The sequence below is a fragment of the Patella vulgata genome, chromosome 3 (genome assembly GCF_932274485.2).
Source record: "Patella vulgata chromosome 3, xgPatVulg1.2, whole genome shotgun sequence".
Lineage (NCBI taxonomy): Eukaryota > Metazoa > Mollusca > Gastropoda > Patellidae > Patella > Patella vulgata.
The window spans coordinates 73,798,316-73,816,315 of record NC_065881.2 but is presented as its reverse complement, the minus strand read 5'-3'; the positions used below and the strand labels follow the sequence as shown (position 1 = coordinate 73,816,315).

The window sequence follows — 18,000 nt, the reverse complement described above, 5'->3', positions numbered from 1 at the left end:
CAAAAACTTCCTGAATGACAATGCCCAGGCCCGTAATGGCCCTGACAATGCCTCTTTAAGTTCAGCTAAGTTTAAAATGAATTTTTGATTATTGTTTTCCTGTTAAATGTATATTCTGATATAACAGACAAGGTAGGATAACTGCTCAAAAAAACTACAGATAGAACAAACTTAAACAACAATGCAACAGAAGTAATACAATTAGATTCAAAACCCAGTAAAACAGATATTCGGCCTTAAAAATTTGTCACGATCACATGTATGATAACACATGAGATCAAATCAACATAAGAAGGGCTATGCTATATACCAAAAAACACCGGTGTCAGAAAACACCATGTTAAACTGAATACCGGAAAACGCTGGAAAAATACTAAATACCGGAAAACACACTAAACACCGGAAAACACCCTAAATAGGTAACCCGGAGAAGGGTTATTCTATAAACCAGAAACTAACCCTAACCCTAACACACAGAGGACCAGGCTCCGGGTAACCTATTTAGGGTGCCAGTCTCTGGGTTACCTATTTAGGGTATTTTCCGGTATTTAGTGTGTTTTACAGTATTTAGTGTTTTTCCGGTATTCAGTATAACATGGTGTTTTCCGGTGTTTTTCCGTGTTTTCCGGTATATAGTATTGTCGACATAAGAATTGTGTTTTATGTTACTCTTGAGAAATTTTTATGGAAAACTGTGTCTACTTCTCTTTAAAAAATGGCATTGATATAAGCTCTAGGACAGGATGTGAAGCTATTGGTACATACAAAAATAAACATTTCTTTCTAAGTACAAACAGGATGTACAAACAAAAATATTTAATTTTGACCTGTACTTAGAGATAGCCAAGTAATTTTCATTCAGAATTATTGTTTACTTCAACACTCCACATTGCAAGAAGCTTTAAGAAAAACATGGTCACTTTTTTATCTGCTCTTTTAACATTTAAGTTTCAAAAGTAACAAACTTATGAAGATAATGGCAGGATCAGGAGCTGACATTTCATCCAAATCTCTTTACTTTTGAGACATTCGCTGATCAAACGACTTAGAGTAATAAAAGGTTTGAGTTACGAGTTGGTTGTCATCAGATATAGTCATTAGTGTGAAAATATTACAATAATTCATAGCTCTATTATTACCATATATCATAATAAAAGTAGTGCATTGCTCACACATGATGTGGGAACCATGGTGTCTCAGTGAGTAAGACGTTAGCTCGCTAACCTGGAGGTCCCCTTGTTCGATCCATGCGTTGGCCGAGAAAGTTAATCAGGATTTTCCAGCATGGTTCCCCCCTTGTCAGTGGTGCAGAAATGAGGATCTGGCAAGGGACAACATAGTAGTTTGGATGGGTTGATATGCTGTGCTCCCATGTACACATTGGTGAGCATGTAAAATATCACTTGGCAGTTGGAATTCAATATAGTCGTTAGGATGAGATGGAAAACCGAGATCTCGTGTACACATTCTCGTGCACATAAAAGATCCCAGGGCAGTTAGAATTCGAGGAGGCCATAGCGCCACTGCCCGAGCAAAATTTCCCTCATAGTACACTGTATGGCATATGTCCGTCTTCATTAGCCCAGTCAGGGCAAAACAGAGGACAATAAACTTCTTTCCATTTCATTTCGTACATACATTATTAACTCACTTTGCAATATGGTATGGTTATTGTTCCACTTTTATCTTATTTCAAAATACGATTCCTTGCTTTGTTTTATGGAGGAGCCATACGGACACATTTAGCAGAATGTTCCTCAGGATTTTCCAGCCTGCTTTCCCCCATGTCAGTACAGTCAGTGATGCAGGAGGAGGACCTGCATGGGAAAAGCATCTAGTCCTTGGGGTGGTGTGAAAACCTACTCCCAGTTGTGTACTTAGTGGTGTGCACATTAAAGAATCCATGACAGCTCGAATATGTAGAAAAGGCAGCTATCAATGCCAAATTTCTTCACAGCACAATGCATGGTCGTTTTCATGAGTCCAGTAGGTGCAGAAAAATAGCACCTTAAACCTCATTACATTTTATGGATATGAATTTTGGTCACTCCAAAGTATAAGAGAGAAGAGTCAGTTTAATCAAAAGCTGGTTATGAAAAGTACAATATGCCTACATGTACATGTATATGAACTTCTTTATATCTCTGTCTTTCATTTTTAACCTTTAAAGCTTTTAAATATTTTTTTTTTATCTAATATGTCACATGTCATTATAGTTTTATTGACTGTTTTATCACGTCTGACTTTTAAAAAATTTATAATGGTGATTATAGTATTTATTATATGATTATTTAAAAAAGAGGTTGAAAATCAATCCTACAGTTTAACAACTGTACAACCATTTGGTTGTAGGTCATACACATCTAGATAGGGCTGTGGTCTTAGTGACAAATCAAATAGAGAGAAAAAAAAATTGACACAAACTAGGTTATTTCGGGACGAACCAATTGTTCAATTTTAGTCTTTAGAAATGTGAGGAAACCAGAGATCCTGGAGAAAAACCCATGAGGTTGGACAGACGACCCTACTCCTGATCATGTTTGAGTGTGAAATCAAAACCACACCTCTTGACCAAATGAAATAGGGTTTAACATCTTACTTTACTGCGCCAACTTGGCCTTACCACTGACAAAAAGTGAAACCACACTGAAACATTCAGAGGAACTCTCTTGGTCTACACAAGGATTGAACCCGAGACATTGAGTCACTGTGGCTCCCGGTCTTGGTGACATTGCCTTCCCAAATTATTCTTTAAGACTTTTTAAACCAAACATTCACCTTAATTGTTTTTTTTGATTACTCAGTCTTCTGTTTATGAATTTTATTTAATTTATACCATGCATGTTACTGGATAATATTACTCCATGGCTGAAAGTCTTGCTTAATCTATCTACTCAATCAAACTAGCTGACAGAAATACAATTAGACACGATCATCCAGTATGTTAGTAGATTAAAACAGTATGCCTGTAAGCAGTCAAGAATATCTTGTCTAGTATTAGGCTGTAATAATCGTGTCAACAGCAATTTGAATCACTGATAACTGATTTTTTTTTCCTCGATAAGGATAAAGGATCATTGGAAGGATTCATATTGACGTAAATAATAGACTTCTGATAATCTCGTTCTACGGTGGTGTTATTGTTGTATCAAAATTATTATTTGAAATAACTGTGTTCATTATATCACAGGTTGTCATGATTTATAACCCTATCCATAACCAGCATTGCCTCAAGACATTATGGCAATAACAACCCGAGTCAAAATTGACTTGACAATTTTTTCTCTCTAAGTATAGACATTCAGTGGAACACCTTGATAAAAATGTCAGCCATGTTTGATTTCTGTGCCTCGTTTAAGCATGCGGTAAGTAGATTTATTGTTTGTTTAATTTACAAGTCAGATTAAGGTATAATAGTCATGTACAGCTATTGTCATAGGTCAATTTTTATACTACCTTTATCTTTGTACTGCCTGTGTCATGAAGAAGATATTAATGAACACAACTGCTGGGTTTCATTTTAATACAATCTTGTTTAAATTTAAAGAATTAATTTTATTACTTCTTCAATTCACTTAAATCATAGCAAATAATTGTAAATATTGACCAAGAAAGTCACATTCTAAAAAGCAGGAGCATTTTTGGCAGATTATTTAACCCAACAATAAGTTGATATATATAGTTATTTTGTTGTCAATGATAATTCATATATAACATGTATGTATTTATCTAACATGGATATATCTTTGTCTATATTTTTGACAATTATTTAATAAATGACGTTTTCACACTGATAAGATGGCATTATAAGGATGAGGAACACAAATACCAATTAGAAATGTATTTATTTGCAATTTTATAAAATAAAGCATATCATAACTGAAAAGTTTGAAATGAGTTTTAAATTGTTTATATATCTTTTAGATTTAAATAACCATAATTAACACTAGATTTGTTATTAATTATCAGTTACATATGTTAATCAGTTAATCTGTATTCAAAGATTATTGGAATTTTATTGCTGGTTTCAAACATTTTGTCAAAGATACCTTCCTGTGTACAAACGACGATGTTGTCTTTAATTGCTGTCCATTTATTATAAATATCGAAGCCTAATTAAATTCTCAGATTATCCACTGCCCAAGTCTTTTTCTGTGGTTTTTATCTCAGAAACTGCTGTACGTTTAAGCTCACTATAAAGTTTATCAACATATACATCAAGCGCTCACAATTTTCGCGTGCAACCTTTGTCGTCACTCGGGCACACATCCCTAATTGTCGAGTTGCCGGTTAGGGAACCCTTACATTTTTGTCCTTTGTGCATTCCATGGTTGTTTTCAGAGAATCCAGCATTTTTCTAGTAAGATTGGATTTTTCTACTTTCCATATATACCAAAATTGTCATACTTTTGTGAGAAAGTAACTTTAAGATTTTATATTTAATTTCATTAATAGGTTGATACAATATTTACATTATCCTTTGTAAATTCATGGATTTATGTGTTCAAAGGTTCTTCTCTCAGTAAGAGGATATATATTTTTTTTCTATCTGATTTTTTAAATAGATAAACTAAAACCAGTCAGTTGAATAAACATGTCTAATGCGTATCTGGTTAGATTTATTATTGCCAGTAGTTGCCTGACATGTTTTTTTATTATGATGATAAAATTTCTGGGTATGTTTTTTTTGATAGGATTAAAGTCAAGTATGAAGCACACCCATCCAATTACAGAAATAAATATGAAAATAAAATACGTAATTGACAGAAACAGGTTTCATGTTTCTTAGCTTTAAGTAAATATTTATATAAGTAAGATAATGAAAGTAAATGCAGTGGTGTAGTTGTTTCATATCTCCGGCTATAAGAGTTGACCTTGAAGAAATAAATGGTGGATATATAGACTGAATACACCTTATAAAGGTCATCTGGTGCATCTTATCGGCAGGTGTAGAGAAGAAGAATGTTTTGCAATAATCATTCTTTAATCAAACAATATTTTATCAACTCAACTATTTATGTTACCGAAGATAAATAATCACTGTCATTGTTTGATTGACCTTTGACAATTTTTTAAAAATATTTTTGACAAAATAAAAAAATAAAAAATATAGATTTAAATTTCTAGCATATACAACTTGTCAACTGTTCAACTGGGCCTTATGTTAGCCCCTAATTTGTGTGGAGGTGACCTAATACCCCTTTACTTTTTCTCTCTCTCTCTCTAACCGGGGCTAATAATGTAGTGCTGGCTAATTTTTCATGCTATTATACTCTTTTAACTTAAAAGTGCACAATTATAGGGGGTTCTGTGTCTTGTTTCTTTTAGGGTTGTTTATTAAAATTTTTATTCTAGTTATGTTATGGGTTACTGCCATTTATCTGTTACCTACAGAACAATCCAAATCCAGCAACCTTACTTAACCATAAAGAAGCCAATAAATGTTGTAAATTTGGTATTGATATTGTTCATCAAAGAGAAAACATTGATCACTCAATTTTAAATTAATGTTACATATTGTGGTATTGTTTTGGTGGCCACTTTCAGCTATTTTTAGATGTTTTATGTCTGTGTAAAGTCATCAATCATATTATTATGAAAAACAGGTTTTTGTACAAACAAGAGAATGATTTATTTAAAAGTTCATTTCTTGACGGATAAGTCGCGTGCTATCAACATGTACAGAAGTCATTGTACTTTAGATAGATGACCAAAAGGTAAGATTTTACCTGGAATCAAGGCAGCAACTGGACTTGATGCAATGTTGTTCCAGATGGGTTGAAATTATCCGCATGGTAGATTTTGGTATTCACAAGGTCACAAATGCGATGATCTATTTATTGAGTCTTGTGAGAATTCGTCATGAATTGCTGACTCATTTGATGAACTGGCGACTTGAATGGGACTCTGGCATTGTGAAGACTTGGGACTCAGACTTGAGGTCCTGCTACTTGTTCCCACCACTGGTTTCCAGCATCAAGGTCAAAAATCCAAATTGTCTATACAGAAGGGATAGGAAGATTTTAACAACATGATGTCCAAGATATGAAAAAGGAACTAAAGAATCATGGCACATTGTCTGATTGTCTCACAACACAGACATCTCAGAATTAAGTTGATAAGATCTCAAAAAATTAACACAGCATATGATCGGTACATTGAAATTGTAATTTATAACAGTGAACTATATCATAGGTTAATTGGTATTTAAATCATATACCAGTCAATATTATGATAGCTGTAAAATTTCATGATTTCATCAACAGTATAAGAAGAAAGGGCAATGACATCCAAAACAATCTGGTGGGGGTTGGTTACATTCAAAAATATTGTTACACGCACCTATTGGGTTTGGATTGGACAGACTTGACGTGGGATCCCTTCGTATGAAAATCAATCAAATATAGTGATAGTTATGATCATAACAGAAGAAAACATACCCAAGATAATTCTCAGTATACTTATTTCCTTTTCTCATACAACTGGTATGTTCAATGTTTATTTTGACAAGGTGCCACGAAGAGTTTCATGTTACCAAATTATTTTATCATATGGTATTCAATCCATTATTAATAACTTCTCTTTTACTTCTGGCATTCCACAATTCCCAGATTCGAGCACAAATCAAATAACTAAAAACAAATGATAAATCCCAACTCAATTCCCAACACGCTAAACACAGAGCATAATGGTGGAATAAAAAATAAGCCAACTCGAACACATTGAACAAATAAAAAGCAAACTGGATGAAAAATGAGCCACAAGTAAAACTGTTTCTTTAGAAACTTACATTTACTAATTACTTGCATGGTAGAGATAAAATATGGTTACAAAGATCTCCGATATTCCATGGCTTGAATTTCATTACTTCCATCTGGTGAGGGGGATTTTGAAATAGACGAAAAGAAAAGTTGAAATATTTCTCAGAGTATGAGATTTCCCAAACTGGCATTCAGCTGATTATTACACACCTAGTGACTTCAAGCTAAAATATATTCCAATCCAATTTTGCAGAATCTTAAAAAAATAAAACTATTTACGTTTTGTTGGCAAACATCTGCTGACTGATTCGTTAATATTAACAGATTATTACAGTCAGATAGAATAAAGAAATGACAGTTAATCTGGAGAGCATAACATTCTTTATTTTCTTAAATAAATTATGAACTATTTTAAGACCATAGTTGTCAAGAATTGCTCAAAGTGATGAAACATGAACAGCAGCTGTCAATTAGTTATTTCTTTGATCATCTTGTTTAAATCTCAGTTTAAAGTAGCAATATATTGTTATTGATTTCTAAAAATAAACTACATCTACTGATCTAGTTTCTGCATCAAGTTAAAACATACTATACTATATTATAGATATCTACAGACTTATTGAATTATGCTGTAAAGTCCCTTTCTGTATTACATCTTTTGAAAATTCCAATTCTTTAATAAACTTGCATTCAATCATCGTTTGATTACATTGACCAATGGCGGATCCAGAGACCATGGAAAGTGTGGGGTGGGCGAGGCACATGGGCAGCAAAGGTGGATGCTGCCAGCACTAAAGGTGATTCCGGCGGAAAATTTTGAGGACTAGAAACCCGGAAATGCCATTTCCGGTGATCTGAGACAAAAATCCAGTTCTAAAATAATGAATTATATGGGAATTTCTCAGTCAGAAATCCTGGAAAATGGTTCAGGTAGAGACAGGCAGTAGGAACATTCTCTTCAAGAACTTATGAACATCACAACAAGAAATTTAGAAAATTAGTTTATTAAAACACTTGATACCTGGATCCGGGGAGGGGTGTGTGCGACAGGTGCACCCCCCACTAGATATGCATATTCAACAATCAAATTATTAACTCAAATCCCTAATGAATCAAATAATGAAGTTAATTATCATTGAATGCCAACTACTGGGACTGACTTTGTTATCTTGTTTGTTTGCATTTCTTAATTACAGAACTCGGTAATGCCCACACCTGTTAAATTGTCTTCTTGCAAATGTAAGATACAATGAAGGTTATATCAACATTGTAGATTATTAAAAAAGAATGCGTTTGTTAGATATATTTTTCCTGGTAGGATTGATGTTTCCTTCTGATAGATTGAGGACCCAACTGTAAAGGAAACAGATATTTCAATTATTTATTGACTATGACAAAAATCGCCATGAATTCAGCATGATACAAAACATTTTCTAAGGCAGTTTCAAAAAAATCTCTCTTGATTGAATTAAGATATCAGTCATACAATTTTGGTATGTTTCTTATTTAATTATATATTATTCTTATAGAACACTTATATAGTGTACCATTCACAAAAGTTGTAGCTTTACAATACAAACATATGTGACCCATGCTGGCAAAATGAGTCGAAATGTGCAAAGTCACATAATGAGCTACAAACAAAGCAAGTGTAAATATTGATTTTGATCGAAATTGAGATTTTCACAAATATGGGTCTATAAATATACTATCTATCGACCCAAGAGATCAAAATGGCAATACAACATTTTAAAACACCTTTATTTGGATGTTTTGTAAGAGTACCGTAATCATAAATCTGTCTTTTTTTCTTAAAATTCTAAGCGAAATTAGTTGTTTTTCTCCGCATGCATCGGGATGACCGGTCAATCCTCTTATATAATGCTTGGCATCGTTGTAAAACGACGAATCTCTAGTTTATAAATACGATCAAAGTATTGCCGATGAAATCATTTTGAATGAATACAAATGAGTTTTAAAACCGCTACAAAACAAAAACAAACTCCGCTTGTTGCTATGCAGTCAACACAATTCGTTTGCTGATTGGCCCAAGCACCACATGCAAAGCATTGTTGTATCATGGCTGAAGCTGGCGACAGAAATTTTGGCCATAATTTTTGGGGGTACATACGAATCTCTCTGAGAAGTGGCAGAAAAAAAACTTAAAATTCTGATCGTGTATAGATTGCGTTGAGTGTTAATGAAAAACATGTGGCGGAATACTGGTACAGTACATTAATCAACAAGCAGATCAAGTCATTGAGTAATACTAATCAATTGTCACGGATTAATGATGAGTTGATTGGTAATTACCAAAGATAAGGCCGTTGAAAAATCATTATTCCGAATAATTAATCCAAATGACGATTATTTGATATCTTGTTTCGTCTTTAAAAAAAATAATTTATAGGCCGAAATGGAAATAAACAAAACGGCCAATAATTTTCTTTCCGAAGAGAATTTAATTGATAGCCCAATCCCATTTACTGTCACGGCATGCGGTATGCAAAGTATACAACCATGCATAATTGGATATTATTGTTTCAAATTCTATTATCACCATGGGTCGGAAAAATGAGAACAACCACCGCCAAAATGCATGAAAGTGAACTCAAGCATTTCTTACAAATGAGATTGAAATTTCTATCATTCTATCAGGGATTCATATTTTGATACCGTACAGTATGTGAAAATAACAATAGACCTGTTGTATACGCAAAGCCTTATTTTAATTCAGTCGTGTGATGGCTTCTTTGATGATCAAGAAACTAAACTTGATTACCCAATCAACAATCTTAATCTCCTGACCTCTGGCACTAAGGTGCTAATTAATTAACTGGAGTTATTCTCACCAAGTTATAATATACAAAACATAGATTACTAATGTATGGGCTATTCTCATTTGTTCTAAATTATAAAACTATCATAGGTAATGTGAATATGCAAAAAAAGTTCAATGCATGAGATAAATATTCTAGTTGGCGAAAGAAAAAAAACATAAACATTTTTTTATATAAAACAAATGTCTGATCAAATTTTCACTTTGGTTTTCGTCTTCAGCACCCCTGAAAACCTAAAGAAGAAAATATTAAACGACAAAATAGCAAATAAACGTCATGGTTTAACTTGCTTTTTCTCAAATCTTACTTGCCTTGCTTGGGCAGCTGCGAATGGACCCAGCTCAGTCAATTTGCCCAATTCAAACCAATCATACGTCATTTTGAAGGTAGGCCTATTGAGATGGAGAATGTGAAAATAACAATAACTCAATTTTCAAAATTTCCTCACATATAAGATGAATAAAAAGTGTATTAAATCGTAAGAGATGAAAAAAGAGACATACAACAGTAAATAATATAAAGACAATACATTGGAATCTGTATGAACAGCCATTCCTATTCAGTGACATCTCCTTGTAAGCATTCATGATAAATTCCCCCCGAAGAAATTCTATTGTTTCATCTTTTTAGTCAATGGTCAATCCTCTGACGCGGCGGCCAGCGGTCACTGTTATAAATTTTACAAATCATTGCCCAGTCAACGGCAATTGTTGGATGTTACCATATCGTAGTACTTTGTAGCACCTCCGCTAATCTTTTGATTAATAGTAAATTAACTGTGGAAATAACAATAAACCCAGAATTATCTGTTAATTAATCTTTTGTTTTATTAAATGACAAACCCTGATTATTGTTTTCACACGTATCGAAACAGATTGAATAAACTAAAAGTACCATTGATGTATATGATGTTGAACAAAAGTTGTGGTTGTATTATCCCAATATTAACCAACAGGTTATAGTTCTGAAGCAGGAGTGTGCCATGCTTTGGCTAAATATTTCTCCCAATTATCCCTCTTCACTTCTCGATCTTATTAAACAGAAACCATTTTGTCAAATAGACTTTTTCTAACTTCCCAAACATTGTGTATATACTGACTTTATTTCAAACACTCTTTGAATGTTTTTTCAAACATGGTTGAGGCCATGATGTGTTAGATTTTGCAGGCTGGTTAAGAGAGTGGTTACATGCTATGGGCATCAGGCCGGCGTTAGCTTGGACAAATATTGGCTCACTCTTTGAACAAATTTTGCTCATTTTCCTTGCCAACGATTGTTGACACAGAGATAATCTCTTTGTGTACAGTCTCAATAGTCCAAATAACTCTCCAATCTTCAGCGTGAATAGCAGTACGTCGTTGTGGACAGAACATCGCGCTCTGCAATTCACACGTCTTTCATCCATGGATTTCTGAGATTTTTTGCCTGAACTGTTTTTTCCTCCGACATGAGAAGAGCTACTTCCTTGTACTACGAGTGCGCTGGTAACATTAAATGTGAAGTTTAAGTCTGCTCGTGACTTCTGCAACATGTTTTATTGTTCAAGGTGTTGTGATACATTTTCCCTTAAATGTCAGGTTTCCGCATCTCATATTAAAACAGAAATCTTCAAAAAGATAATAAATTTGGTTCATAATGCTGTGAAGTCTTTCATTTTTCTTTGTAAGAAAATTAGACTTTATAAAGGGAATCAATATTGGGATAATTTGATAACAATGAGGTGATAACTCGAAGTGGCAGTTTAGGTCCGAAGATTTTTAAACCCTTCTTTGCTAAACTCAGATTTGACTTCAGATATTTTGGAACTTAGTTATGCGTACAAAACAAAAACTAGACTGTTAGTTAAATGTGCAGAAATGACAAAAATCAATTAATTTTGATTGTATCTCAGAGTAGAGCTGGGCGATATTTCGTTTTTTCCATATAAAACATGAATGATATTTTATGATTGAAATAACAGACATATGAATAATGCCAACTATATTGAGAATACCGGTAGTCTGATTATTAATGTGTCATGGCGGTCTGTGATCTGAAAAATCACTTTTTGACTTCGTTAATGACCACTTATTGAAAGAGCACTGATATTTTATAGTTTAATTTAGTATTCTTGTACTTTAAAATTCATTTTCAAGAAGGTGTATCCTTGAATGAGAAAAAACGAGTTTGAAAGGGTAAATGAATAGCCTCATATCCATAGCTATAAACACATACATGGCATAATTTTGGAAAAATATTGACTACAAAGTTTCAAGTGAATCCTCAAGGGTATGTCTAACTGTTTATGCATGTATTTACATGAAAAAAAGTGATAAACTGAAATTATTAACATTTTATTAAATATTACGACATAGTGATTTTTCACAATAATTTCTGAAAATATCAGGATATTTGTTTCCAGGGGTATCTCAGAACATTGGCAACCAACCATCGAAGTTTGATACCCTAGTTTTTTGTGTTAGAAACACCATAATAGTAACTTATTAATAAAAAGACCTGTCAGTGTCAGGTGTCAGTTATATTTTTATATTGTGACATAAAACTCTGTAACATCCTGTTTTGGTTAAATTACACATCATTTAAAATTATAAATTTTTTTGGGCTTGGAAATAAAATGTCATGTATTTTGTGTAGTTAATTTTGTGTTTTTTTTTAAGCCCCGTGCAGTTTTTAATGATGATAATTTCTCAAATCGGACAACTGATCTTTCTTACAAAAACTATTTATACTGATGACACAGAAATTGGAGTTAAACCATTAATGAACTACAGTTGCCCACATCTCCATTACATAATGCAATTTCAGATTATTATTGTCCCCCGCCTTTCGAAGAAAGCAGGGGACTATTAAAATGGGTTCGTCCGTCTGTCTGTCTGTCTGTCTGTCTGTCCTTCTGTCTGTCTGTCTGTCTGTCCGTCCGTCTGTCTGTCCGTCACACTTTTTGGGACACAATAACTCTCTTCCTAATTGAGCTAGAATGTTCAAACTTGGTGTATGTGTTTATTAGGTCAATGCCTTGATGGAGTTCGAAGATGAGCATTTTCCGCTTAGGGTAAGCAGAGATAAGCAATTTGATTGGTTGATGCTTTGGGACACGATAACTCTCTTCCTAATTGGGCTAGAATGTTCAAACTTGGTGTATGTGTTGATTAGGTCAATGCCTTGATGGAGTTCGAAGATGAGCATTTTCCGCTTAGGGTAAGCAGAGATAAGCAATTTGATTGGTTGATGCTTTGGGACACGATAACTTTTAATTGAGCTAGAATGTTCAAACTTGGTGTATGTGTTTATTAGGTCAATGCCTTGATGGAGTTCGAAGATGAGCATTTTCCGCTTAGGGTAAGCAGAGATAAGCAATTTTATTGGTTGATACTTTGGGGCACGATAACTCTCTTCCTAATTGAGCTAGAATGTTCAAACTTGGTGTATGTGTTGATTAGGTCAATGCCTTGATGGAGTTCGAAGATGAGCAATTTCCGCTTAGGGTAAGCAGAGATAAGCAATTTGATTGGTTGATGCTTTGGGACACGATAACTTTAGTTCTAATTAAGTGAGATTGATGAAACTTTGTGTATAGTTTCATTACAGTAATACCTTGACTAAGTTTGATAATGAGCATTTTCTGCTCAGGGTAAGCAGAGCGATACGCAATTTGATTGGTCGAGACTTTGGAAGTAAAGATATACTGTTTGATTGTTCAATACTTTGTAAAAGATAATTTGTGATAAATTTATATGTGTCCTCTAATTATTTTCCTATTTCGGCGGGGGACATCAGCCTCACTGTTGGCTTGTTCTATCAGCCATGCGATATATGAACACCAAAATACCCCAAAAATTCAAAACTCAATTCTTAATTGAATATTAGTGAGTTGATTATATTATAATGGACTGTTTTTTCATAGTGCTCATGCTCAAAAGGATGGTACGTTTGTAACTTAAAGATTAGATAAAGAGCTGACAGTTCTCACTATAATAGTTAAAAACTAGATAATGTAAAGGCAATTTGCTGAAAATTTCAGTCAAATTGATCCACGCTAAACCAGGTATTTAGTGATTGAATTTTGGGCCTAGCTTTGATCATCATTACTAAAGTCGGTACAATAAAAAATATAGTCTCGATTATCCATTTTTTTTTTATTGTTACCCGCCTTACCCGGGGACTATTAAAATGGGTTAGTCCGTCTGTCTGTCGGTCGTCTGTCTGTCTGTCCGTCACACTTTTTGGGACACAATAACTCTCCTTCTAATTGACGTAGAATGTTCAAACTTGGTGTAGGTGTTTATTAGGTCAATACCTTGATGGAGTTCGAAGATGAGCATTTTCTGCTTAGGGTAAGCAGAGATAAGCAATTTGATTGGTTGATGCTTTGGGACACAATAACTTTAGTTCTAATTAAGTAAGAGTGATGAAACTTGGTGTATAGTTTCATTACATCAATACCTTGACTAAGTTCGATAATGAGCATTTTCTGCTCATTGTAAGCAGAGCGATAAACAATTTGATTGGCCAAGACTTTGGAACACAATAACTCTCCTTCTAATTGAGTTAAAATGTTCAAACTTGGTGTAGGTGTTCATTAGGTCAATGCCTTGATGGAGTACGAAGATGAGCATTTTCTGCCTAGGCCGTAAGCAGAGATAAGCAATTTGATTGGTTGATGCTTTGGGACCCGATAACTTTAGTTCTAATTAAGTGAGAGTGATGAAACTTGGTGTATAGTTTCATTACATCAATACCTTGACTAAGTTTGATATTGAGCATTTTCTGCTCAGGGTAAGCAGAGCGATAAGAAATTTGATTGATTGTGACTTTGGAACACAATAACTCTCCTTCTAATTGAGCTAGAATGTTCAAATTTGGTGTAGGTGTTTATGAGGCCTTGATGGAGTATGAAGATGAGCATTTTCTGCCTAGGCCGTAAGCAGAGATAAGCAGTTTGATTGGTTGATGCTTTGGGACACGATAACTTTAGTACTAATTAAGTGAGAGTGATGAAACTTGGTGTATAGTTTCATTACATCAATACCTTGACTAAGTCGATGATGAGAATTTTTTGCTTAGGCTAAGGAGCAATAAGCATTCTGATTGGTCAAGATTTTGGAACATAACAACTCTGCTTCTAATTGAGGTACAATGTTTAAACTTGATGTAGATGTTCGTCTTGACTGAGTTCATTGATTAACATATCGAGCTAAAGCTAAGCAGAGATAAGCAATTTCCTTGGTCGATGCTTTGGGACAAGATAACTTTGATTCTATTTGATAGAGAGTGATGAAACTTAGTGTATAGTTGATAATCAGTTTGATTGTTTGATACTTTTGAAAAAATAGATGTGCGATTAATTAATATGTGTCATCTATTTATTTGGCGATTTCGGCGGGGGACATCAGCCTCACTGTTGGCTTGTTTAATCAGAAGCAGCAGACCGGGTTCTAATCCAGTAAATATCACAGGCTAGCGATGACATCGAAAGTTGATTATTGTCTGGATAAGTTAATTAATGTCTAATTAATAATTTAGATAACTTTCAGGCCTAAAGAAAGACCTGCAATTGGCAGCTTTACCTCTAGCATAATGTATGTTTAATATTTTGACTGATCCAATCCTCTTATATAAGCAACTTGTTAATTATATAATATGACAAATTTACAAGTTGATTTTGACAACCAATATAAAATTTTCTGCTTTTTTTATGTAATCTATCAAGAAGTCGTCGGTAGATTTGAAGTCGTGTGTATGTAAAGTTGATGTTTTTGTGCAGATTGTGGTTTTATATAAATTAGCCTGAAGGCAATGTATACCTAGTTTTAACTAACATGTATGCTATTTCAATAATTGTTTTTAATTCTTTTATAGAACTCTTGTTTTTTTTTCTTGCCTAAAGTCATGTATCTTAATTTATCATCATCAAATACAATATTTTACAAATTATAAGAAAAGGAGTAAACTGGTATGAACTTACTATGGACCAGGGCCCGGTTCCTAGAAAATTCTTAAAGTAAGCACAAAGTCATTCTTTGCTTTTTCTTACGTAAGAAACTTTATAAAATACTGTCTCTAGAAGTTTCTGAAGGCCGTTCTTAAGTAAGTACAAATCAAATATGAGTCTGAACACATTGTGACTGGTAAACTGAGACTACGAAGTCATAAAAACAATTTTGGTGTGCAAATTACGTCATAAATTGGTTGGTTGCTTCCCAGCAAATGGTCGATTTAGATGCATTTGACATGACCCCTATACACATAGAAAATGTGCTACAAGCAAAAAAAAAAAAAAAAAAATGCAAGCACATGCAAACAGACTGAATAATTGTGAAGAGCGCCTGATCTTAAAGTAGCCTGTGTGTTTGTGTTGTTTACTAATTGATAAATAAATAAATAAAATGGTTTCAGGGTAGAAGCAAAATTTTCTATAGCATTCTTCTCGAGAATATGGTTTCTAAAGGATTTTCTCTGTCTTTCAATTGTCTCTTTGGTATCAAAAGATATAGGAAATGCCGTCAATAACTCTACGGTCAGCCATCTTGTTTGAAGCAGAAACAGTCTTCAGGTTGGTAAGCAAGCTGTATACCTTGCTTGGGACTTGTGCTTTGATTGACAATGTTTAAGAACGAACACATAATAACATGCTTGTGCTTACACTGAAGTCTACTTAAAATCTAAGCACAAGAACGTTCTTAAGAATTTTCTGGGAACTCAAAATAAGATAAGTTTACATAAATGTAAAGTCTACTTAAAATCTAAGCACAAGAATGTGCTTAAGAATTTTCTAGGAATCAGGCCCAGAAACTAAGCATGATGGCATCACAGCCTTATTAAAAATGGAAGCCTGCCAGACCATGCACAATTGTCAAAGGAAGAAGCATACTAAGTTTCATGTTGATCATACTCGTAATTGAATTGGCAGATTCTTAAGCTTTTTTCAAAGAGCGTTGCCCTCAAGAAGTGGGAATAAAGAGTTGGTCGTTCTTGCTATAATAATACAAAAATAAATGATAAAAAAGGAAATATTGAAAGTTTCATTCAAATTACTTCATTCTGAGCCAAATTATCACTGTTTGTAGTTTTGACAAGATGTGTACATAGTGGTAACCAGGGTTCTGGTGTATTTGAGACTTAGCCTCGCTTTCCCATTTTTAAATTAAAGTTTTTAAATGACGAATCGTTCTAATCTAGTTAAAATCTAGAGTATCCGATGCCATCAAGAGTTGATTCTGGTTTTGTTTTGTTAATAAATGTCTAATTAATAGTTTATATAACATTTCAGGCCTAAAGAAAGACCTGCAATAGGCAGATTTAGCTGATGCATAATGTATGTTTAATTATTCTAAAATGTATTCATTGCCATATGTACAACACTATAGTCATTACTATAATAAACAGTTCTGGAAATTTACAATACAATTGACAATATAAATAAGAAAATGATATTGCACCCACTGCTGTTAGCCAGTGCTATAAAATCTATATTGTTTTGGACAGATTATATATAAGCATATCCTGTTTGCTATCAAAAAAGAAATGAAATTATTTGTATTTAACACAACTTTAAGAGAGCTTTTATTTTCTACTTGTCTATCCATTAAGACCTTAATTTTCCTGTATTATCGTTAAATTAAAAAAAATAAGATAATAGTTCAGTGTTGGTACCAGATCTATTGTGATTCTTACAGATAATCGATGTGAATTTCTATCGTAAATAGTGGTAGGACGATTCTATGTTGTTTCTCCATTCTTTATAACATAGGTAATAAATAGACAACTGGATACTGAAGTGCTACAAAAACACTCATTGTGTTAACATACCTTTCTAATCATATATAAACTTTTAAAAGATGACAGGAATCATGTTTTACTTGTGGGAAATTGTGAATGTTATTTTAAAGTTCGTATTAATGAACACATGTTAGAATGGATTGTTTTCTTCATATTACTACATCACAGAATCGTATCATTACACTCCCTTGAGTTCTGTATTAATCGCAAACACATTGTCTTAAAAAATGCTGTCTTTGTAAATAAAATAGCGCATATGTCACTTTTATTTCTCTAAAGGGAAAATAATATCTCATTGCTCCACCCCAAAATGTCTCTGCTTCGGCTACAATGTATATTGTTCTGGTCAATATAGCATCCATAGTGCAGTGTCATAGGTCATACAGAAATGTCTATATGTTTTACAATTGTCTTTAAAGTATGTAGAATGCATTGTTAGAGGGTGAACCAGGCCTACTGTGTCCATAAGTCAATGCATGGACTGTCCAATAGTTACTACATATACAGTGGCCATTATTTAGTCAAGACTAATATTCCTTGTGGAAGTATGGACAATTTTGGTATTGATCTCGATTCTAAAATAAGATGTTATATATGTGAACTTTATAAGCTATTGTTGG

At 33.6% G+C, this 18,000-nt stretch overlaps 1 protein-coding gene across 9 annotated transcripts in view; it reads left to right on the top strand.

Annotated features, from left to right (window-relative positions):
- The window catches only part of LOC126815995 (nuclear hormone receptor HR96), a 206,375-nt gene that overhangs the window by 85,021 nt on the left and 103,354 nt on the right, over positions 1–18,000 (top strand). Inside the window, exon 1 of one of the 9 annotated variants that reach the window (XM_050542110.2) lies at positions 2,889–3,365. The exons of the other annotated variants lie outside the window; for them this stretch is intronic. Coding sequence (XP_050398067.1) covers positions 3,324–3,365 — 42 coding nt within the window. The 5' untranslated portion in view covers positions 2,889–3,323. Of the gene's footprint in view, positions 1–2,888; positions 3,366–18,000 lie in introns of those variants that run through there. 9 annotated transcript variants of the gene reach the window in all.